This window comes from Myodes glareolus, chromosome 18 (genome assembly GCF_982192425.1).
Source record: "Myodes glareolus chromosome 18, mMyoGla1.1, whole genome shotgun sequence".
NCBI classification, from domain to species: Eukaryota; Metazoa; Chordata; class Mammalia; order Rodentia; family Cricetidae; genus Myodes; species Myodes glareolus.
Genome location: NC_142043.1, coordinates 68,592,270 through 68,616,592, shown reverse-complemented (window position 1 = coordinate 68,616,592; position 24,323 = coordinate 68,592,270). Strand labels below are relative to the sequence as shown.

At 43.5% G+C, this 24,323-nt stretch overlaps 2 protein-coding genes across 2 annotated transcripts in view; one reads left to right on the top strand and one right to left on the bottom strand.

Annotated features, from left to right (window-relative positions):
* Positions 1-24,323, bottom strand: part of LOC146890884 (HLA class II histocompatibility antigen, DO beta chain-like) — a 295,550-nt gene that overhangs the window by 225,517 nt on the left and 45,710 nt on the right. The gene's annotated exons all lie outside the window — the stretch shown is intronic.
* Positions 7,524-16,117, top strand: LOC148119199 (H-2 class II histocompatibility antigen, A-U alpha chain-like). Its single transcript, XM_087898446.1, has 5 exons — positions 7,524-7,682; positions 10,807-11,055; positions 11,461-11,742; positions 11,988-12,162; positions 12,326-16,117. The coding sequence occupies exons 1-4, from the start codon at positions 7,598-7,600 to the stop codon at positions 12,140-12,142; spliced, it is 771 nt and encodes a 256-aa protein (XP_087754572.1). The 5' UTR covers positions 7,524-7,597; the 3' UTR covers positions 12,143-12,162; positions 12,326-16,117.

Sequence of the window (24,323 nt, the reverse complement as noted above, 5' to 3'; positions counted from 1 at the left end):
ACTCACACCCCTATCAATATGAGGTTATCTAGACACATATAAAAATCATATGTATGAAAATCCCAGTTGTTCTCAATCTCTTTCCTGTACAACCAGCAGCTGAATCAGCACATTCATCTGCACAAAGACACTGTTACAATAGCTGGATGGTTGGGCTGCTCTTGAGACCCCAGAAGGAGGTGGAGTAGGGATGGCTGACGTGATCCAAGGTGGAGGCAGGTCTAATACTGGAAAGTATGGGGAGAAGTTGTAGATTCCCAAGAATGTCCCACTTTTCCCTTCAAGGGTTGGGTGAATGTCAAGTGTGGAATCAGGGAGTCAGTTGTGGCTGGAAACCCCCACCCACCACCGAGTGCAAGGAATATGATGGTGATGCTGGTTCTCATTACAGCTGGGAAGGTAAAATCTCTGGGGAAGATGAAAGGAGAGAAACAGAGGGTGAGTGAGGCTCATCTCTGGCCTTCTGACTCTCAGCAGGAAGTGCAGGAACCAATTATAGGGAAGTGAAACCCAGAGGTCCCGTGAGGCAATCACCTAGTTCAGTCTCTGTAATAACCCCACAAGTCCCACTACCCAGTGTGAAGTTCATAGGAAGAGGAGAAGCACATCCTAACCTCTAAAAGCATGGTGTGGTGGCTCACGCTGGTGATCCCTGCCTGTGGGAAGATAGTACTGTGAGTTCAAGGTGTCTCAGCGCTACAGAGTTAGACTGTGTCTCAGGGGAAAAGGGAAATCAATGAAGATATTTATAGTGTTTCTCCTTTTGTCATATAAATTCATTTTTAATGTGTTGATGCTGTAAACATTTCAAGGCAATGGCCTCACAAGTGTGGCTGGGGTCAGCAAACTTATTTTCTGGGACTTAAATGAGCTATGATGATGTAGAGAGCTACAACAGTTTTTCGTTTGTTTTTTAAAGCAAGAATACAGATTTGGCTTTGTAATAGCTGGCAACATGGTTTTACTATATATAAGTCCACGAGAACAATGAAGATTTTAAATAAACAAGTAAATAACAATAAAGCTTTTTAAACTGTATCTCTGTATGCTGGAGAGGTAGTCAGTAGGTTGAGTGCTTGCCTACACTACAGGAAGCCCTGGGTTCGATTCCCCAGCATTGCATGAACCAAAAGTGTTAGCACACACCTGCCAGTCCAGCACTGTGGAGGGGAGGGGAAGAGAATCAGAAGTTGAAGGTTGACCTTGCCCACATAGTGAGTCTGAGGCCAGCCTAGGGCACCCCGTCTCAACAAAAGAACAAAAACAACAAAAACCTAGGGAAACCAGTGTGTTTCAAGTCAACTAAAGGACCAGATGGGGACAAGAAGAACCAACAACGCAATGATTTCACAGGAAGTCACAGGGACGTGTGACAGGGAGAGTCCTGTCGTCCTTAAGAAATGAAGACAATACACAGAGTAGAACCAGCTGGCAAAGGTAAAGAATTGTGCAGCTGCAGACCATGGGAATCAGCCAGGAATCATCCGGGTCCCAGGGTAGTTGTAAGGTGAGGTTGTCACAGGTGGAACAGAGGGTTCGGATTTACTGAGTGACTAATATTCTCATAATTGTGCTAGAAAATATAACTTGAAGAATAGAGAAAGATGAGTCTTCTGAGAAGGGGCATTTCTTCCTTCCTTCCTTCCTTCCTTCCTCTTCCTCTTCCTCCCCATTTCCTGTGCCTTCTTTTTTTCTCCAAAGGAGCCCCCATGACCCCACCCTCAAATACAGAATCCACCTCATGGGACTCAGTTCTGTCTAGTTAGTTCCTATTTGGGAAACTAGTCCAGCGTTTTCTGCACTGACGCATTTAAGAAAGAAAAAATATTTTTGGAAACTCCCAAAGGGCTTTCCTTCGTCCAATAGGAATAGAGAGAGAAGCAGCGTCACTTGTCTCCAGCAGATGTGACTGCTATGAAGGTCTGAGCTGGTGCAGGTCTTGAAGACCAAGTGTGCAGGAGAGGGACATGGGCAGGTGGTGGGGGAATGGCTGACCAGCTGGTGTAGTGTAGCTACCAAAGTTTCTTCCCTTCTCTCCTGGTGATTCGCAGGGCCGTGTGACCTCTGGCTTCCTGGAGACTCTTGCACTAGCTCTGGCTTGAGGGGATAACTTAGCTAGAACCCGGTTCTCTTTGTTATGGTGATTCCACTTGTATTCAAGGTCTTAGCAATGGGCCCTTAGCCTGGCTCCCCAGCCACCCTGCCCGAGGGGCCGGGAAGCTTTAATCTTCTCCTCCTGCTTCTGGTTGGGAGGAGGCCTTGCATTTTCGATCCTGGTATAAATACCTGACTTGAGTTTAATAAAGTAGCCATTTACTCTTGTGAATGAGCATAGGTCTCTTTGTGTGTGTCTCTTTTTCAACCCTCAGGACAATCGTCCCTTCTCGTGGGCCCGAGTTCAGGAAGCGTGCAGCCTGGGTCGGGCGTGGGTATCCATTGGAAAATGCAGACTCTTACAGTGTAGTGGGGGAAGGAAGATCAGCGGAGCCAAAAGGCAGGAGACCGCAGCTTGGTCGTAAAGCCCAGAAGAGAGGGAGAATTTTGTGTGTGATATTAGCTGGGGTGGGAAGGACATTAGACATTCTTCATGCATCTGTGGGAAGTCCCTGGTCAGTGCTAGGGGAAGGAAGTGACTGTGATGTCAGCGCTCCCTGCTAGGGCTGCATTGGCACCTGGTGGATGAGGTGGGAACTGGAAAATTGCATGGTCACCTGACTGTCATGGAATAAGGTGAGGGGAAGTCGTGTTAACAGGGACCAGCCCTGCCTGTGCTCCCATCCTGGGTAATCACCACAAAAAGGTTTTATTGTATTTTTGTTATGTGTTGTATCTTTAGCACCTATGACTCTTCCTGGTGCTGAATAAATATTTTTAATTAACTGAGAATAATACTAAGAATTAATGATCTTCAGTGACCCAAGAAAATATTTTTTATAGTTCAAACACAGTTCTTCTTAAACCTAAATATTATATATTTACATATATAAATATTCATATATATATGAATATATATACACACATATATGTATGTATTTATTCATTAGTTTGGAAGATGAAGTGATGTTCAGTAGTTAAGAGCACAGGCTGTTCTTCTAGAGGACCTGGGTATGATTTCAGGAACCCACAATGCAGCTCACAACCATCTGTAGCTCCAGTGTCAGGAAATTCAACCCTCTCTTTGTGTCTATAATAAAATAGGTGGGTTGAATTATGTGATCCAGGTGGATCCAAAAACTACAAGGTAAATATTAGCAAACATTAATTTTTAAATTATTTTGCTATTGGTCATTTCAGCAACTGAAAAGTACTACAAAAAAGGAAAGATCTAAAAACCAAATTCAATAAAAATTTAAATTAATTGCATTATGTGCTTGCAATGAGTGATCAAAAATGGAATTAAGAAAATGATTCCACTTACAATGGTTCCAAAGAAATGCAATACTAATAAGTAAATTTAACAAAGGAAATGTTAATCCAATTAGCACTCTCAGAACTACGGGATGCTATAGAAAGAAGATAAAATCAAAATAAACAGAAAGACACACCATTATCATAGGCTGAAAGAGTTTGCATTGCTAAGATGGCAATAACCCAATTGATCTGTTATCCATGTAACCTCCAGCAGAGTCTCAAATGAATCCTCCATAGGTATCAAGCTAATTCTAAAGTTTTCAGAGAAATGCAAGACACAAAACAGCAAAGTGATCTTGTGGAAGAACACTCTTGGGCCATAGAGACATAGTTGGTTATGCAGGATTCTGATTGATGCCCGGCGACCGTCCTGTAAAAAATCATCCTACTGTAGAAATCACAGTGCTAATCTACACTTTCTAACACTATTGTTTATGAATAGTTTTGTTCTTGTGTTTTTCTGTCTTGTGTAAAGATTGTTGGTTGAACAAAGGACATATAGTTATCTGAACTTTACATTGAGAACCTCAGAAAATAAATAATCTGATGCTAGCAAGGGGGCTGCCCAGGTGTGGGAAGTGGCTATTTGCCCAGGGCCATGGTTGTTGAGGAAGGCCAGTGACATAAACATCTGCATAAAGCACATCTCCATGAGGCCATGACATTGTCTTAATTACTTTTCTTCCCAGTTAACAGGCAAGGCAGAGAGGCCTCATCAGCTGTCTCTGGCAGACTTGGTAGCTGAGAAGACACGCCCAAAGTTATTGGGGGGGAGTGCCATTGACACCTGGGAGCAAGGAATAATTTTCAGAGAAAATATGTATAATTAAGATGAGGTGAAAATGGCATTTTTAACAAAAAGAAAACAACAAATTATAAATTTTGAAGATATCAGGGACCTGGATAGAGAGATAATCCATAAAGTCAAAATAATAATTTTATATGTAGTGTGTGTGTGTGTGTGTGAATGTGGCGGTCAGGGGACAACTTGCAGTCTCTTCCTTCACCACATGAGTCCCAGAGACAGAACACACAGCACCTTCACCCACTGAGGCATTGTCCCAGCCCTATTCTGAGTCTCAGTTGGACCTGAGGAGCTAAGCTTTCTGGCCTTGAGACTTCTCGGTTCAGGGCATTTGTATGTGGAGCAGAAATCCTGCCACCACCTGCTGGAGCCGACTCAGCTGTTACACAGTGTCTATTCTATGCCTTTCTCCTACTGCAGGACTGCAGAGTTCCCTGGGTTAAGCACTCAAATCCTCTGTCCAGGGGGGAGGGGGAGGGAACATGGTCAAGGTACACGACACACTTGTATTAAAGTGTATTTACAATCCTAATTCTATGTACAAGAAATATGCTCCAAAAACACTTTATTTAAAAGAGGTGAGGGGCTGGAGAGAGGGCTCAGGGGTTAAGAGCACTTACGGTTCTCGCAGAGGACCTGAGTTCAGTTCCCGCACCCTCCCTGGTGCTGCTGCATCAATTGCCTGCAGCTCTAGGTCCAAAGGTCCGGTCTCTTCTGGACTCTGGGCACCTGCATGCACACACCCACACACAGAAATACACAAGTACACATAAGTAAAAATGGAAAAATACTCTTCATGAACCTCACACAGAGTGCACTGTGGGCTTAGCTCATCTGACCACTATCCCAGTTTTACATTATAGACTAAGTGTGTCTGCACTACGGTTTCTGATAAAAAGAATCATATAACATATATTTCCCTTAAAAGATGCATTCATTGTTCTTGTTTATGTGTATGTGTTTGTGCCTACATGAGTTTATGTGCACCACACACATAGCGGTGCCAAGCGAGGCCAGAGGGTGCCCTGGAGCTGGAGTTCCAGGCAGTTGTGGCCCTGTGTGGGTGCTGGGAAGGCCCAGGTCCTCTGCAGCAGTCAGTGCTCTTAACCCCTAGGCCAGTTCCCTGGGTTTACTGATAGCTTTCTTCTTGTGCCCAACATTTTTTGGTTTTGTGTGTGTTCATTTTTACTTTTATTTTTTAAAGTTTATTTCTTAAATTTATTTATTTGTACATGTGTGTGCCAATTTTTCTGCATGTGCACATGTGTATGCCTTGCCCTTGGAGGTCAGAAGAGAACGTCAGATCCCAGCAGCCACATGGCAGCTCACAGCTACCTGGGACTCCAGCTGCAGGGCATCTGACTTACCACAGCTTGCTTGCCCCCCCTCTTTTCTCCACAGGGCGCTTTCCTATGGGACTGACTGCAAGTTGTGCAGGGGAATTCATGGATGCAGCTTTCATGCTGCGGTGGGCCGTGTGTGTGTGTGTGTGTGTGTGTGTGTGTGTGTGTGTGTGTCTGCCTCTGGGTCACCTTGTGCTTGCTTGTAAGCAACTCCTCTCCCGTGATCCTATCAGTAATTCCAAGAAACTTGTTGTGTTCCCAAGCTTGATTTGGTGGAATCATCTCAGTATGCTGTCTGTGTCCTGTTGAATAACAGTCATTTGCTCAGGTCCCTGCAGGAGGTCATACAGCATCTAATAAGGTCTATTAATACCTTTAGGCAAAGATCAGCAGAGAAATCAGAGAAAGTTCACCAGGGGGAAGCATGGACCTCTCTGGATATAAAAGGCAGTAAAGCCAGTGGGGACATACACTAGGAAAGCTGTTGTAAGGAATTTGCTTACACAGATGTGGGGTGAACTAGCATGTCTGAGGGTCAATGGACAGGTGGTCTTCAGAAGGACAGAAGGAAACTGTGCTGGCAGAGGCGACAGTGACTTCCCTTCTTCAGACAAGCCTTGGCTGGCTCTTAAAACTTCCCAGCTGTGGGAAGTTTTGTTCAGGGTCTTCTCTTAACATCAACTGATTACAGAATTAATCACACCACGGAATACCTTCATGAATACCTGGGTAGGTGTTTGATTGAACAACAGGGGACTGTAACCCAGGCACTAAATCTGGTCCCTAAATTATCTGAATGGAATTTTCCCTCATCCTATCAGCAAGTGGGACAAATAGGAAAACTCTGTGATTACCTTAATAAATTTGCCCACAAGGAGGCAAGCCCACAGTGAGACTGAGGCTGAAGCAACACCTAGGCAGGAGCTGGGGAGCCCTGTCTCACCCCTCCACAGTCTCGGCCTCTGTGAAGACCATGGGCTCACACACTAGTCTCACGAAGGCAGAAGAGCTGGTCCTAAATGATCACGAGTTTGTGACCTCCACAGAATGCAGAAAACCCAGTCTTCTATAAAGAATAGAACATCTAATGATTGCCGTGACTTTATCCCCAGTTCCTCACACTTATCTGAAATAGTCACATAAAAAGGTAACACATTTGGAAACCCCAGTAGTTTAGGGAACAACAATATTTTGTAAATTACAAGAACTCCTTTCAGCATTTGACTGAATATTGTTACATTTAAAAATATTTTAAGAGTAATCGAGCTAGACAGAACTTCCTTTTGTGTTCAAAGTCCCTAAACTTCCTTTAGATGTGGTCAGCGCATCAGCATACAGAGCACGAAGATTACTCAAAAGTAGTAATTTTGCACTGCTGATGGCCCATGGGTCCTGAAGCCTCTGCATTCTGACTGGAAACCCCAGGGCTTCTGAGCAAAGATCCTTCCCACCCAGGTTTACAAAAGTGGAAAGAGCAAAGGCATTGACCAGCCACCGTCTGTGGGGACCCCTTGGATCGGTGATCAGCTACAATCTGGAGTGTTCTGTACACACTATGAGAAGAAATAAAGAAAAAACAGCTAGCTCGTGTATGCGATCCTGAAAAAGTGGCTGGGTGTCAGGGATGGGGAAGCCACAGGAAAGAAAGAAATTCAGGGGAGACTCCTGGACAGTACAGCCCAGAAAATTCTAAATAACATCATTATTATCGTTCACCTATCCATGAGGCTTTTCAGAAATCCCCTCCTCTCTTGCCAGTCGTGCACATATGCACAGGAGAAAGTCTGACTGAACCTCCCTCCTTCCCAGGGCATCCCCTTCAGGTCCATGCTAAGCAAAGGCTGCTGAGGAATGAGAGTTCCCCTTCGCGTTCTCCAGGCCTCTCAGTACAAGCTCTGCACCTGGAGACTGCGACGTCATCACGATGGAATTTTCTGATTGGGTCTGGCGTTTGGTTTGCAGTCAGACCTCCTTGGTTGGATCCTCACAATCTCTTGAGGACTCAGAACAGCAGCAGCTGAGACCACCAGGGAAGAGGATGAGGCCCAGCAGAGCTCTGGTTCTGGGGATCCTCGCCCTGACCACCGTGCTCAGCCCCTGTGGGGGTGAATTCGACGTTAAGGGTGAGTTGCACGGCTGAGGATGCCTGGAGCCGGGAAATGGGAAATCGAAAGAAGAAAATACAAATTGGCTAAAATATAAATCCTCAATATTGGGCGGTTTAACAACTGTGTGACCCCGACTTCAGGAGGCTCTGTTGGCGAGCTGTGCTCATCAAGCCATGATTCTAATAGTGGATCCAGTAAGGGAAGTGTGGAGGGGTCTGTGATAGGCAGGGCTGTTTCAAAACTTGGAGGTGTTTCCACGAATGGATGATTTTTCATTATTAACATTTCATGAACTATTACTCTCAAATTTCTCTGATAGTTTCTGAAGACCTTCATACCCGTCTCCTGGAGTGTATCCTAAGGAAATGAGTTCCATGAATCATGTATATAGATGTATGGAAAACGCTTCCCTTGTGTTGGGGTCTATACTCTCCATGCTAGGAGCTGGCCATGGTGGGAGGTGAGAGAAGGGGTCACTATCCTTCCGGACAATCCTCCTGAATCTTGGTTTCCTCGTATGTTCTCACAAGTGATCAAGGCAAATAAATATGTAGATGTACTTTAAAAACAGTGAAACCCAGGCTGGGGGTGGGAGTGCTCACCGGTAACTCAGTGCTTAGGTGCTGAAGTAGGAGGATTGTGAGTTCATGGACAGCTTGGGCTACATAATGAAACTTTTACTACTTAATTCATTAGCAAATGCTTTTTAGTGTCAATTTTCACTTGTTCCCATTCCAGATATAGATTCATATTTTTGTAGCAAAGTAAGGAATATAGGCTGCCTGTTCTAGCACCTCATCTACTGATGTTCTACAGCAGGAACATAGGCAAACACAAGATAAAGGAGACTGTGGCCCCTTGGCCTGTGTTGCCCACCTCTCTCCACACTCTGTGTACATCCCTTGTCCTCTTCCAGAATCCCTCCTTAACTCTGAGACATTTTACAGATGTTAATAGTAGCTCTGTAAAATGTCGGTTGAAAAGTCAAATGTTTGAAACAGGAAGTGAAAGGGGTCGAGCGACCTGTGAACCATGGCTGCTCTCATTCCAGTTCTGTTGGGAGGCAGAAGTCTCACCCGCTTCTCCAGTGAGTTTGGCTCCTTTGTCCCCATTTCTTTTTTTTTTTTTCAGGTTTGAGCAGGTACAGTGGGCACAGTTCTGAGAAACCACAGAACTGTGAACCCATTTCCTTTGAATTTAGAAGAAAAAAAAGTGAAATTTCAAGGTCTAAGAAAATGTCTTGATTTTAATTCAGTCTATATTACATTTGTCTTATATATAAAATATGACTTTCAGTATTTTCATCAAGGAAGGGCCCCAAAACTAAATGTATGGGACTGATTAAGTCCTAGTGCAGCATTGGTTATCCCTGACCCTGACTTCACATGATTCTGACACCTGTCAGTCATTTTCAGAGTCTCCATGGTGTTGGAGACCAGCTTCAACAAAAATACCACTTACAAGAGTAGGGGCATAGGGCTTAGAAAATAAGTAAAGAGAACAAAGATGTGAGTGAAGATAATAAAACAGAAAACACGGGATAAGTACCAGGAGGGAGTTCCAGTGAATACCGAAATCTACCTGCATTTAATTTTCCATAGACTTCCCCAATATAACAGGGGAAAGAAGACAAAAGACTGTTTTAACATGATACAAAGGGCAACTGGAACAGTTACTTGCTTCAATACTTCCAGTCATCCAGTCATTAATTCATGAGAAAAGCATTCTGTTGTTTAAGTCATCAACCCACACTAGACCAAAGTATCCTGGAGGCAGCCACTCCTAAGGTCAAACCTCCTATTTCAAAGGAAGGAGCAGAAGTATGCTTGAATATCTGGACCATTGGTCAAGGTCGAGTGGAACTACCTGTATAGGCCATCTTAATGTCAAAAGAACCAAGTAATCATATCCTAGGTTAGGGTGTGTAGCCATAGTTGTTGGCAACAACTTTGAACAAGCTAAAACTCTCTGACCTTCAGGCAAGGTGGAAATAGACTCACATTTTTGGTTCTTCACACCATGGACCATAAAATTAGCAATAATCATTCAATGTTCCCCTTTGTAAAGTGTTTCATAAGTTAAGATGTGGGTATTGAAGCATACAAAACCTGATGCTTGCCCCTAGGAAGTGTCTGTCCTGATCCTAGAAAGCATACTTAGTGGTGATGGGTGCAAATTAATATCAGGAAGCAAAAAAGGCATTGTTGAGGACAGTGGGTCCAACTGAGGCCAAAATTGTAATAGCAGGGCAGTGCGGTGATCTCAGTACCATTTGTCACCCAGGACAAGTTTCCACTAAAGCAAAGGCTGTATACAACCATATTTGGAAAAGAAGTCAAGAAGATTTACTAATAAAGGATAAGAAAGATTGATGGGGAGGTGTGGTGTTGTGGAGGGGGGCACTGATAAGGCCAACCAAGATGGCTATGCTTCGAAAGGAAGAACCAGAGGAGCAGTGAACACCAGTGTTGATTTGGAAAAAGTAAGAGGTAGGGATGACAGAAGTGTAAAAATCTAATAAAGTATCTATTTCTTTTACTCAGAAGAGATAAAAAAAAACTGTCCTGTGATTCCTCACATGTAAAATGAAGGAACTTTAGATATAACAGTTTCCACATAATGTTGTCCTGGTTTTCTTTCTATAGGATTCTATATGCTTTTCCTTTTGTTTAAAAAATGAGAAAGGTTCCTTTTGTGGAAGATGTCCTTTTTTGAAGAGAAACAAAATGTAATATATATGTTATTAATTTATGGAAAATCAATTAGACACAAAACTTAACAAGAGAAGGACATAAACTGACTGAGACTTTGAAAAGAAAGCTAAATCCCTGAGATTTTTCTTCCATTCAGTTGTGAGCTACTTGGCTTAGGCTGTCAGCAGACCAGACACTGATCAACACACTCAGGACAGCAGAAATCAAACATATGACATTCTGTCCCACAAGTCATAAAGGAAAAAACTGGACCATAACCAACACTGAGAGGGGTAGGGAGGAATAAATGATGGAAATGTATCAAAGAAAAAAATGAAGCTTGTGCTATTTTTAAAAGTTTTTTCCTATCATTTTGTTTAATAGCATTCCTTTTTCTTCCTGTTTTCCATTTTCCCTGTTTTCCAATTTCCTCCTGAATTCACCAGCTGACCACATTGGCTCCTATGGTTTAAGCTTCTATCAGTCTCATCAACCCAACGGCCAGTACACATTTGAATTTGATGGTGATGAGTTGTTCTACGTGGACTCAGATAAGAAGGAGACTGTCTGGAGGATTCCTGAATTTGGCCAACTGACAAGCTTTGACCCACAAGGTGGACTGCAAACTATAGCTGTAGCAAAACAGAGCTTGAATGTCATGATTCAGAGAACCAATTCTACCCCAGCTACCAACAGTACGTGCTCAGACCCTGCTCCTCTCTCCCTTCCCTGGTGGGGAACGTGATCCATTGCTCTATAAAATCCTGCCCTTTCCAAGGCACGCCCAGATCTCCTTATCCCCAAGCCCTCATCCTCTCTCTTCTTACAAATCACATATTCCATGAAATATAAAACTCTTTGTTCCACAATGCACTCCTTGAATCTTGTAGAAGCCCCAACAGATTTCTTAACACCCGAGAGAGAAGGGCACAGGGATAAAATGAATGTAGCACACATTAACTTCAAGCAGAAGGGAAGCTTGGGCTCCTTGACCGTCATGTGTGCAAGACTTGCTGAAAGAACTCCCTGATTAGACAGTGCAGAGCATCAGGGAGAGAAACTCCTATGAGCCACTCACATCTAGGCCATTTCCTTTCCAGAGGTTCCTGAGGTGACCGTGTTCCCCAAGGCCCCTGTGCTGCTGGGTCAGCCCAACACCCTCATCTGCTTCGTGGATAAGATCTTCCCTCCTGTGGTCAACATCACATGGTTGAGAAACAGCAAGTCAGTCACAGAAGGAGTTTATGAGACCAGCTTCTTTGTCAACCGTGACTATTCCTTCCACAGGATGTCTTACCTCACCTTCATTCCTTCTGACGATGAGGTCTATGACTGTAAGGTGGAGCACTGGGGCCTGGAGGAGCCGGTGCTGAAACACTGGGGTACGTGTGGGTTCTCCCTGCTTCTGTATGTTCTTGTTCTTTGTCATCTCTAGAACAGCCTGTCTTCTGGCTCTGGTGGCCAAACTCATTTTCCATTTTTAAAGACTTTCTATGGCAGACTTCATGTTCTTCCACAAGCCCAGCCTCAAAGTCTGCGTGGATTGACTTCCCTCCACACACGGGCCCTATTACATACATGTACATGAATGTGCCCCCTTCTGACTCCAAAATCTTCACTTTTCCAGAACCTGAGATTCCAGCCCCCATGTCAGAGCTGACGGAGACTGTGGTCTGTGCCCTGGGGTTGTCCATGGGCATCGTGGGCATCGTGGTGGGCACCATCTTCATCATTCAAGGCCTGCGATCAGGTGGCTCCTCCAGACACCCAGGGCCCTTATGAGCCCCACCCTGGAGAGGAAGGTGAGGGTTTATGTTTGTGGGAGCTGAAGCCACCACACAGTGGGAGCAAGGGAAGGGGAGACGGGTGAAAACACGGTTGGAACATTGTTGGAGAATTGTGCAGTGACATGATCATAACTCAGGACCTCAGGAACACATCCCTCTCCTGTCTGTTCTGTTGCAGGTGTGTGATCCTCTGCAGGGCAGACGTGGTGTGCTGGATGACCTGGGTCAGTGTGTTCCCTGGCCCAATTCATCATGTTGTCTTCCCCGAGTGTCCTCCATCTCACTTTTTCTCTTGTACTTGAGGCTAGCCCCCCCCAAAGCTCACATATGCTCAGAATTCTCCCCTGAGTTTTGTTTTTTGGCATCTTTTAAATCATATCTACTGTAGAATCTCTCAATGGCCCTGATTCAGTAGCTCCACAAAACCAAGAAATCACCTTTTGTAAGTCAGTTACTGTTAGAAGCCGCCAGGATGTCGCCTTGGCGAGATAGTGCCAGCGGTCCTACAGCCTGGAGGTATACAAATCCTTTGATGCTGCCATGCAGGCCAGTGTGCTTGGGGCCTTGTTTTGCATTTCAGGGACTTGGTTCCCTGACCTGTCCTGTGGCCTTGGGCCCTAGCAGAATGGCATCAACCAATCAGCATTCGAGCCTCTCACCCTAGAAAAGCAGCTGCCTTTGGGTTTTTCGCTCTCTCTAATCTCTCTCTTGTCCCTGCGCTCTCTTTCTGCTCTCTCTCTTCCTCTCTCCCTTGCTCTTCCTCTCTCTGTCTTTTCTCTCTCTTCCCTTCCCCCAATTTTCCTCAACCGAGTGGCTCTGAATAAAGACATGATAAGGGAAGGAATCTCGATTTCGTGGCCGTTCATTCCTGCTGGTCAGGAAGCGCGCCACAACTGGTGCCAGAATACCCGGGAAAACCCAGAGATCTTACACCAGGAGGAGAGAGCCGAGTTTCAGAACCCTACGCGTGGAGCGGTGAGTGACGTCAGTTAAATCCTCCAGATAAAGGCGAGGAAAAAGAATGGAAAAAGTATAGGCCTAAAAAGAAAAGAAAATAGAAAGAATCAAAGAAAAGGTATCTGAAAGAAGGTACTAAAAGCAACGGGGAAGAAAAACCCCATAAGTTCAATGCAGGAGGAGCTTGAGAAAACAGCAGCCAGAAAAGCGAGGTAACTAAAGGTGGGACTATGAGGGTGATGGGGTATGGGAGACCGCGGCTTCCGCCCCCTCTCCGTCCATCCCTCCACCTGCGTACTCGCTGATAGAGACTGGGGGCAACAGTCTCGTAGGGAGGCGGGCTTGATCTTGTTTAAGGACTGCCTTCCCTGTTCTTAAAGAGCCACAGAGCTTTTGGAGGTGATTTCCGCCTAATTTTGATAAGAGAGCTCAGTCTTTGGCTCTCATGTACAGAAAACTTTAATTTTGATTGAGAAAGACAGGCTGCTGGATTGAGCGGGGAGTGCTGGCGGCCGCCGGCCCCACCTATGAGTGGTGACGCCTGACTAGGGACAGGGAAATGGCCAGGTGCGGTGGCACAGCCTGCAGTCCTAGCTACTCAGGAGGGAGATGCAGAACTGCACTGGTGAGTGTTAACTCATCCGGGAGGCGTGGCCATGCTAACCAGATGCTGGCGGGGGTTTGCTGGAGTCTGCAGAGGCATCTACGAAAAGCCAGGTCGCTGTGGCGACATAGGCGGGCTTAAGTCCAGGTGACATCAGAGGCTACGTGTCCCGGCCTTTTGGCGGGGCTGCGGTTTTCGGAGGACTTTTTCTGCACCTGAGCAAACTTGCCCTGACTGAGGCAGAAGCTGCAGGGTGAGCAGCAGCTACGCTAAAGACAGAGAGGGGCCAAACTCTGAGCCGCGTTTCCATAGCAACATGGTCGGGCACATTCAGGGTACAGGGAGCATGGTACCGGATAAACCGGCGCGCCAGCGGAACATGCACGGCCCAGGGCGGGGCCATGCCTTTGTTTGGGCCATTCTAAATGTGCCAAAGGCAGGCTGCACACGTCCTTGACTGGGGCAGCGGCAGCCAGGGTGAGTTTTCTATGCAGACCGGGAAAGCTTCTACGGCGTTCGACAAGGTCCATAAGACCAAAGCGCACCGCGCGCCAGAGGCGGAGCCGCGCCACAGTGGGCCGTGCCTCAGAGGAGGAGCTGTCGCAACCGCCGCCGCCGTCCCCAATGCCGCCGCTGCTGCCGCCACCATCACAGCCGCGGCCGCCAAAAATTCAGTCAGAAAGAAACATTTATCCCCCAAATTACCACATCTGTCCCTTTACAGCCGGAAGTAGCCAGACAAGACTGTCGACGCCCATTTTCCCTCAAAGACTTCAGGCAGGACCGGTCGTAATTATCATAATAAAAGCGCAATCAAGGTTTAGACGCAGCAAGCAGGCAGTACCGTATTCTTTTAAAGCAAAGAGCAGCTACAGTCAGTTTGCCTGTTTCCTAGGCGACAAAGGCGGATCAATTGCCTTGGCAACGGTTTTGGTTTTTCCATCTGAATGGGGCCTGGAGAGATGGCTCAGAGGTTAAGAGCACTGCCTGCTCTTCCTGAGGTTGCAAGTTCAATTCCCAGTGACCACATGGTAGCTCACAACTGTTTGGTTTTAGACAAAAGAGGGGGACTAGCAGTGACAGCTTCCCCCAGAGAAAGGATTTCTCTTGCACTCTTTACACTTAATTTTTGATTCAAAATATTGCTGGAAAAACAGCAGCAGACAGACATGCTCTGTTTGAAAGCAATTCCGTCTAATTCTAAGGCCTGCTGTAATGGCACGGGCAAACAAGATTTGCTCTTTGAAACAGAGACCTACAGGTCTCTAAGTTCAAAACCAGCCTACTTCCAGTACTGATTGTGCTGAATTTTTACACTGAGTTTTTAGTACTCTTAATTGTTAATTTGGGAGAAGAGTTTTGTTTATGTTTTTCTAGGAATGCTGACATACATCTGGGTGCCAGCAAGACTGACCAGAGAAATGAAGGATGCTGCAAGGGAAGATTCATGTGGAGGCAGCAGAGATGACCCTCTGGGCGGTGTCAAGAGCAGCTGTTTCACACCATCAACTTGAGCAGCACCCTGTGCAACCTCTTATCTCTTAACAATTTTCTGACTGACTCTATTCTGCCTTTTCTCCTTCCTTAGGATTGGGTGGGAACAGAGATATTCCTGGCATGGTGTGTCTAGGTGGAAGTGCTGTATGTCTCTGATTGTGTGTGCCACCTGCTAGCCCAAGTGAGGAGGGACAAGGTCTTTGTGGCACAGGCCTTGGCAGCCTTGGAATGTGTATCCTCACCCCAAGTTTGGCTCTCAGCCTTAAAGAGCTCATAGGCAATTAGCCATGCATAGCCTTTGCACCCTCTAGGGACCAGATAGTCCCACGGCACAGAGGAAGGTATGCATAGGCAGAGGGTGTGCAGATACAGCTCTAGCACTCCCAGGGAAGTAGTTGTCCCATTGCACGGGAAGGGTGTGTCTTGCTTTTCTTTTCTTTAATCGGTCCACACATCATGAGGTGGGGACCAGATTGGGAAATAGTTTTGCCTTATTGCTCTTAAAAACAAAAAAAGGAGGAGCTGTTAGGAGCCGCCAGGATGTTGCCTTGGCGAGATAGTGCCAGCGGTCCTACAGCCTGGAGGTATACAAATCCTTTGATGCTGCCATGCAGGCCAGTGTGCTTGGGGCCTTGTTTTGCATTTCAGAGACTTGGTTCCCTGACCTGTCCTGTGGTCTTGGGCCCTAGCAGAATGGCATCAACCAATCAGCATTCGAGCCTCTCACCCTAGAAAAGCAGCTGCCTTTGGGTTTTTCGCTCTCTCTAATCTCTCTCTTGTCCCTGCGCTCTCTTCCTGCTCTCTCTCTTCCTCTCTCCCTTGCTCTTCCTCTCTCTGTCTTTTCTCTCTCTTCCCTTCCCCCAATTTTCCTCAACCGAGTGGCTCTGAATAAAGACATGATAAGGGAAGGAATCTCGATTTCGTGGCCGTTCATTCCTGCTGGTCAGGAAGCGCGCCGCAAGTTACTGGTTTTTGTTTTGTGTGTGTTTTTTCTGTCTTTCATTTTGGAACTCACTGGAGCCAGAGTCATATAATCCCATGACAGTGACACAGAAACAAGCAAATACAGCCTCAGAATGCTCAGGAATCTTAGCCAAGGTTGAACTTTTTCTCTTCTTTTCATTCCCAAGCCAGATCACTGCCATTGTCTCTAGTCAGGTACAAGGGAGGCAGGGTGTGAAATCTTCCTCAATGTACACTTGCTGTAAGACATGGGGCACACAACAGTAATCCCAGCATCCCAGAGACTGAGCATAGGAGTCCTCACAAGTCTAAGGTCAACCTGGTCTACATAACACAAGCCAGTTATGTAGGAAGGACCTGTCAAAGAAAACAAAACAAACAAACAAAAAGCAGAAAAGAAAAAAGAACTACATTCATTTTACCATAACCTTTTAATTAATCTTAATTTTGAATCTCAAAAATAATAAAAGTTTTTAAATGTTATAAAAAGTCAAAACGTTTTGGGATCATCTAGGTGAGTCTGTGAGGGCATTACCAGAGACATTGGATGAAGTGGTAAGAGTCAACCTGAATATAGGCAGAAACGTTTTGTGGACTGGGCCAAAGAAGAAAGTAAGTCAGCCTTCATCTTTCTCTGCATCCTGATGTAATGTGACTGACCATTTCATGTTCCCTCTGAACCCCCATCATGATGAAATGTGCCTCCTCCAATTGTGAGCCAAAGTAAACCTACCCCTCCTTCTCACTCTCCCTCTCTTCCTCCCTTCCTTTCTCCCTCCCTCTCTTCCTACTGTCAGGTTTCTATCACAGTGGCAGGAGAAATGACAGAGCTCACTCACCAAGCTGAGATGACAGAATCCTATAGGTCCACAGCTGCATATGTGCCCCATTGTTAATCAAAACTTTTCCATGTGGTGCATGACTATGACTGTGTTTTGAATTTCCATAAAACATGCAGATATCTATTAGAATAATATGTGCTATAAAAACTTTAAATTTGTGAAGGTGATGAAATGCATTTCCTCTGTTCTCACATTAAGAATTCTCAAGGCAGGAAAGGAAAAGGAGGCCTGTCAGAGTGTTCGATGTCTCATGGGTCAGTCAAAGAAAGAGGTCACTCCAAAATGAAAGTTTAAGGCCTGTGTGGCAGCAGGAAGGGCAAGCTCCTCTGATGGACTGAACCTTGAACAACAATACAAAGGTATATTTATTGACTTTGTATTGTAAAAAAAATAAAAAGTTTTTTTTTATTTTGGTAAAGAGTTTCTTCATACCAAGGTCTCTCATCTAAACTAAAGGAAAACATCTCATGCCCTTATAACTTTTGTCCTTTACTGTGTATTGTTTGTAATACACAATAATACAAGAGGTTCAAGTGTGCCTAAGGCATCTTGTTACCAAAGTGATGTCAAGGCTGCAATGCCCCTTCAGTAAAACAATTCTACAAATCATGGAAACAAAGATTCTTTACTGTTCACCACAAGGATTCTTCAAGATCAAAGTCCTTCTAGAAAACAGCTGTTCATTCTAATGTCTCCCCCAGATACAGAGTCTCTGCTAGATTCCTACAACAGAAGCTGGTTACAAGCGCATTTTTAAAAAGCACAATGGTGTAAATACCTGAAATGAACCAAATATGTGTTCTTCACTTCAGGTTAGAACTAGTGGGCACAAGAGAGGGAACAGGAACCACAGACTTTCAGAAGTCAGACAAAGATGTCAGTACCTCACCTGGTAAGTAAAGCTGGGATAGATGCCACATAGGTTCCCTGCATCTCAAAAGGCTGCTGGAGGCAGAGAAGTGCATTTATAGGATGGCCAAGGCAAATTAGCCCAAGTAGCTCACCAAATCCCCTAAGATACCTCACCCTCAGCCTTGTACCCCTCCATTCCTCCTGGTGAAGGGGACATGGACCTGTAAAATCAAACTCCCAGAGAACCAAAGCAGTTTAGAATCTTCAGCAGCAGCTCTGGGTGCTGTGTCCTCCACTAGACACACTGTCTCCAATGTCCCCTAAGTAAAACACTTCCAGAGTAACTGGGCCAACAGATGTGTATCCCAGACTCTCCTAATGTCCAAGACTCACTCTTGAGGGTGATGCTACCTGGCTTGAGCATTTGTGCCACTGAAGTTGTTTTAAGTATCTCACCTCTGTCTCTGCTGTGCTGCCCCATAATTGCTGACTACATGATTAGCACTAGGAAGACACTGAGGGTTGTTATGAAACATGAGGGCTTTTCTGTCCATGCCTGATGTGGGATTCATCCCTGTATGCTATGAATATGTTTTATTGTCATTGGTTAATAAAGAAGCTGCTTTTGGCCAATGGTTTAACAGAATTTAGCCATGCTGGAAAATGTATATAGATAGAGTAGGCAGAGTCAGTGAGATGCCGCGTAGCTGCCAGAGGAGACAGATGTTGGAACTTTACCCAGTAAGCCACAGCCATGTGGTGATATACAAAATAATAGAAATTGGTTAATTCAAGATGTAAGAGTTAACTAGGAATATGCTAGAATAATTGGCCAAGCAGTGGTTTAATAATACAGCTTCTGTGTGATTATTTTGGGTCTGGGTGGCCAAGAAACAAATGAGCAGCCTCCAGCAACAAATTGGCACCAACATGGGTAACTACATCCACATAAAAACCTGAGAAATATTGAAAAGAAACTCTAGACACACACACAAGAGTTTAGCGCAGCTTCTTGGTAGCCACATTTTTTTTCTGGATGAGCTCAGTTTGCCGGCAGCAAACAGGGGTGTTGTGGCTCCTTTAAGAGAAATCTTCCCAATTCAGCACTGACAGCAAAAGCTATGCAGATTCTTTTTTAAAAAAAGGGGGGGGGTTTCCTGGTTCATGCTGGCAGAATGACCTCTGGCTCTTTTGGAGAAGGAGCATTTAAATAGAGATTGTGAGCAAAGTGCTACAACTTGATTAATGTCAACATGGACCCTATATGTGCCTGAAAATGGGGCTGTGAGCATGGCTTGCAGAGCTGGGGCTGAAAAGACCTTCACTATGTTGAAGTGGGTGGAGCCGAAAGGCTAAGCAGCTTTAGTCCTAGCCATACCACTTAGCATTTTAAAAAGTGCTCCTGGTCAAAAAAAGATTACAGGTATGCAATAAAGACAGATTCAAATAGGAAAGACCTCTAAATGGGTCACAGTGTTGGATAAATTTGTGTAGGCTTGAGGAAGAGAGAGGAAAAAGAATATAAACCGTTATAACATAAAAGAGGACAGACAGTCGTAGATTACAGGAGTAAAGATAATAAAATAAATATTAAACTTGTAGAAAAAGTAATAGAGTATATAAAAATGAACTATGTAAAGATGGAAAATGCACAGAGAGTCTGGATTATGCATATTATTGTGTTTTCTTTAAATTTTTTTTACTGTGAATGAGCTAGGTATAGACATTTCATTATATGGACTGCTAAGCTAAATCAACATATGTATTTTAAAGATATCTTAACTTCAAAATTTGGGTCTAAGGATATGTTGCTTTGGAAAAGAAGTTATTCTTTTGTTTCCACGTAGAATGATAATCTGTGGATTCTTTCCAGACTAATGTGGTTTGGTGGACCAAGACCCCCCTGAAAGGTCTCTCTGAATCCCCCAAAAGAAAATACCTTGCCAAACAAAAAGTAGGAAGCAGTTTGGAGAGAACTAAGCCCAAATTCCCTAAATGATTGTTTAAAAATGTTTGTTTACATGTAAAGGGGGATATGCTATAGAGATGAATACTTTGCATTCATATGGATCTTGGTTTATTGATATAAATTTAAGGTCAACTTCATTATATGTGTATTTCTTCTCTTAATTAAGGTATTATGCTTGTGCAGCTCACTTTAAAATGTAATGTATAATTAAAATTACAGATTAATAGTCCTTTATAATAGTCAAGCTTGTAGTCATGTTCGTTAGGTTTTCTAGACGTATAAAGATATATTTCAGTTAAATAATCTTCAAAGCTTTCAAAAACCTATGGAATATGGCATTTAAAATGTTTGAAGAGCTTAGGACTTTTCATGACAATGACAGACATCTGCTCCTGGCAGCACCAATCTACTTCAAGAGGATGCTGGGCATCAAAGAGGCTCCTTTTGAAATTTGTTAGCCATTTGGCAAGAAACTGCTCTTTCCTGAACTGCTCAGTGCTATGCTGTATGAACTGGACATACAGGGCCCACAGAAAAATGACTGCTGAACATTCCACAAGATGGTATTGTTCTTTAGGGTTCCTGTTTCACAGAGGAAACTGCCAGACATTCCACAGGACACAGAAGAAAGTTACTGACAAATTGCCAATATAGGCAGAACTGTCGTTGAAAATTCCTGCTTCATGGAAAAGTCTGCTGGATACTATGGGCCTGTAGGCTGAAGATGGATCCTAGAAGAATGTTACAGAAGAACTTTGGGTAACTGTCCTGGTAGTGAGAAGTCTCTGTCAATTCTAGATTTTGGAGGTTGCTAGCAATGCACTTCCTGTTTATTTAGGTATTATTATATCCTTCTGGAGTCTTTGATGGAATAGATGGAATAGATAGTTATAGTTTTCCTTAGTTATGATAAAGCATAAAGCAGATATAAATATTGTAACTGTAATTTTTGCTTGATACCTGTTTTGTTGTATGTAATTTTACTGTGTTAAAATTAAAAACCTTCCTTTTTATTTAGACAGGAAAGGGGAAGTGATGTGGGATTCCCCTCTGTATGCTGTGAATATGTTTTATTACCATTGGTTAATAAAGAATCCTTCTATAAGTTGCCTTGATCATGGTGTTTTATTAGAGCAACAGAAAAGTAGTTTATACAATCAGCAATTGTGAAACCAGGAATGTTGGAGAAAAGATGGGATGGAGAGAAGAGAATGGAGGCTAAAGAGAAGTTGTGAGCAGTTACAAGCGCTGGCTAGCTGCTCTTCTAGAGCATCCACATAGCAGTGCACAGTTGTCTATAACTCCAGTTCCAGAGAATGCACACCCTCTTCTGACCTCTGCAGGATCCTGTATCCATGTGGCACACAGATATAGTCAGGCACACACACAAATACATAAAAAATAAAAAGAAATAGATATTTATAATAATTCTAATAATTAAAAAGAATGTAAAATGTTGGGAACTGGAGAGATGGCTCAGTGGTTAAGAGCCTGTGTTCTTCTTACAGAGGGCCCAGTTTTGGTTCTTAGCACCCACACAGTGGATCACAACCTTTGATAATTCCAGTTAGAGCAGACTGACTTCCTTGGGCACTGCACACATGTGTTGTACAGACAGATGCAAATTACTCAATCATATTAAAAAGTGAAATAAAAATAAGAAAGCCTTAAAAGAAAATATTTTCAATTAATAATGTGCACATTTTTCAAATCACAGGCAGGCAGAAATGATAAAAAATACTTTTGGTTGTGAGAGTATATAAATTTACTTATACTTAACACATAATTTATTGGAAGTTGATTTGTATTATGACATAGTAATATGCAACCATCAGTCAGAAAATAGGTATTCAAAATACCTCACAATTACAGATCTATGAAAAACCAAAGGCATTGAGTGAGTCAGTGGTATTGTAAAATAATAATCATTTTTTTTCCAGCTGGTAGGACTAAAAGGGCAGAAATTTAACATGGAAGTACAAAGGAGAAGAGAAAGAAGGCTGGAAATGTCAATGGCTTCATCTAAGAAGGGGAGTGAGAGACTTCAGCCATATGTAAGACACAGATTCATATATTTAACTGACTGTAGTAACTGATAGATTTCATAAGTTGAGTCATGAATTCAAGCATGGGCTTTAGAAGGTGGACTGATTTCTGCCACAAAATGTTCATGGTCTAAACCACAGATAGCTGAGGCTGCCCAAACTTGAGAAAGGTTCTGGATCTTTACACCCTAATCAGTGGAACAAAATCCAATGAGGCAACTCTCATTGCCTAGGGCAGTTCCAGGGGAGCAGAAAAGAATGAGCAAATGCTTTGGTTCCTTAGAGGAATGTGTGTAGACAGCACAGCACCTACTGCAGAAACACACTCAGTCATGTGGAAGAAAGCACACACATAAATGCTTTTGAAAATTCACCATCTAAAATTTAAATAAAACTTTCATATAATCCAGCAATTCTGCTTGTGAGAATACATACAAAACTATCAGTATATCACTAGCTAACACATGGAAACACCCTAAATTTCCATGAACTTAAAGCAAATTGTGATGTGGGGTGTGTGTATACATGTGTGAGAGCTGTCATTTGCAGCAACACAGATGAGCCTGAAGGGCACATGGAGAATGAAATAAGCAGGCACAGAAAGACAGTACTGTGTGAGCTCACACATGGAACCTTAAAAACAGTCAAAAGTGGAGGAGCAGATAATGGTGACTCCCAGGGCAGAGGGTGGGAAGGAAGGGAAGAGAAAAGGAGAGATGTCAATCAAAGGTTGTGAAGTTTTGGTTAGATTAAAAGAGTAGTTTCTAGAACTCCATTAGATATCATGCTGTCTGTCATTAATAGCAGTTCACTGTTTTTTTGAAAATTATAAGATCAAATCTCAAATGTTCTTATAATACAGAAAAACTAATTATGTTAGGTGGTAGATAATATTCTCTTTTATGAATTTGACTCAACTATTAGCTCTCCCCTAAATTGAAATATTCCAGGATAATTGGGAAGGAAAAAAATCATCCTGCAATAATTCTTAGTTCACAATAGCAAGTAAATCTCAGTGGCTTAATTCAGTAAAGAATAATTAGTTCATTCAAGAGTCTTGGGCTGTGGAGCTTCTAACACCTCAACACTCTCATTACAGTGATGACACCACGTTCCTGGCAGCAGGAGACAATGTGGACATGCTACACTTCTTTGAATCCCCGTTTGCTAGTTCTAATTGCCTGATGCCCACTTAATAGTAGAGTAGCCTGGGAAATTTTTAGATGTTTATACAAAATTGATGACCACTACTGGTCAAAATATACACTGATGCTAGTTTGTTTGAGATAAGGTCTCACTGTGTAGCCCTGGCTTTATTAGAACTCTCTATATATTCCAAGCTGGCCTCAAACTCATAGAGATTCTTTTGCTTCTGCCTCCTGAGATTCACAGTGATGTTATTAAAGGATAAATGCACAAACCAGACCATTCTTTGTTTTATAATCACTCATATGCTGTCCTCCAACTTATGTGCCTACTACGGCATAGTTTTATTTCTTAGCAAAAGTGTTTGTAAATATTCTATTTGCTGCTTATTAAGCTATCAATTAAACATCATACTGACCAATGAATTGCAATAAATAGTTGTTTCTGTATAACTGTCAGGACCCAACCCTATAGTGTGATAGTGCTGAACTGTAAGCATGTCTTAGAATGTATTCTCCTACTCTCCTCTTTGTGTTTCAACTAGAAAGAGCATACCTCTATGTCTCCCTAAACTCTGATTATTCCCCAGTCCTGATTTCTTCCTTTGCAAGATCAAAAGCAATGTCCTTTCTATAGAAACTGGGGGATCTTTGAAAAATCAGAAGAAATTGTTCCCATTTCCCCAAGAGGAAAGAAGTCTGTTGTGAGAGGCCACTTTTCCCGGCTGCCCAGACTCCCAAAATAATCACACAGAAACTATATTATTTGCAATACTGTTTGGCCAATAGCTTAAGCGTATTTCTAACTAACTCATATCTTATATTAACCCATTTCTATTCATCTGTGTATAGCCATGAGGCTATGGCTTACTGGGTAAAGTTCCGGTGTCTGTCTCCGGTGGGGCTACATGACTTCTCTTGACTCTGCCTTTTTGCTCCCAGCATTCAGTTTAGTTTTCCCCACCTAGCTAAGTTCTGCCTTGCTATAGGCCAAAGCAGTTTATTTATTCATTAACCAATAAGAGCAACAAATAGAAAGAAGGACTTCCCACACCAGTGGTCCTTTTGATCAGTTTGGTAAAGAGGACAACACCGACTGTGTCTTGTACTGTAAGCCACAATGATCACCAAGGATGATGGCAAAACTTCTATCTGGGAGCTGGAGAGATGCTCACAAACTAGGAGCTCTGGCTGTGCTGGCAGGAAGCTGAGCTAGGTTTCCAGTACTCACATAGTGGCTCACAATTGTGTGTAATTGCAGATCCAGAGGATCTTTACTGGCCTCTATCATCACTGCATGTG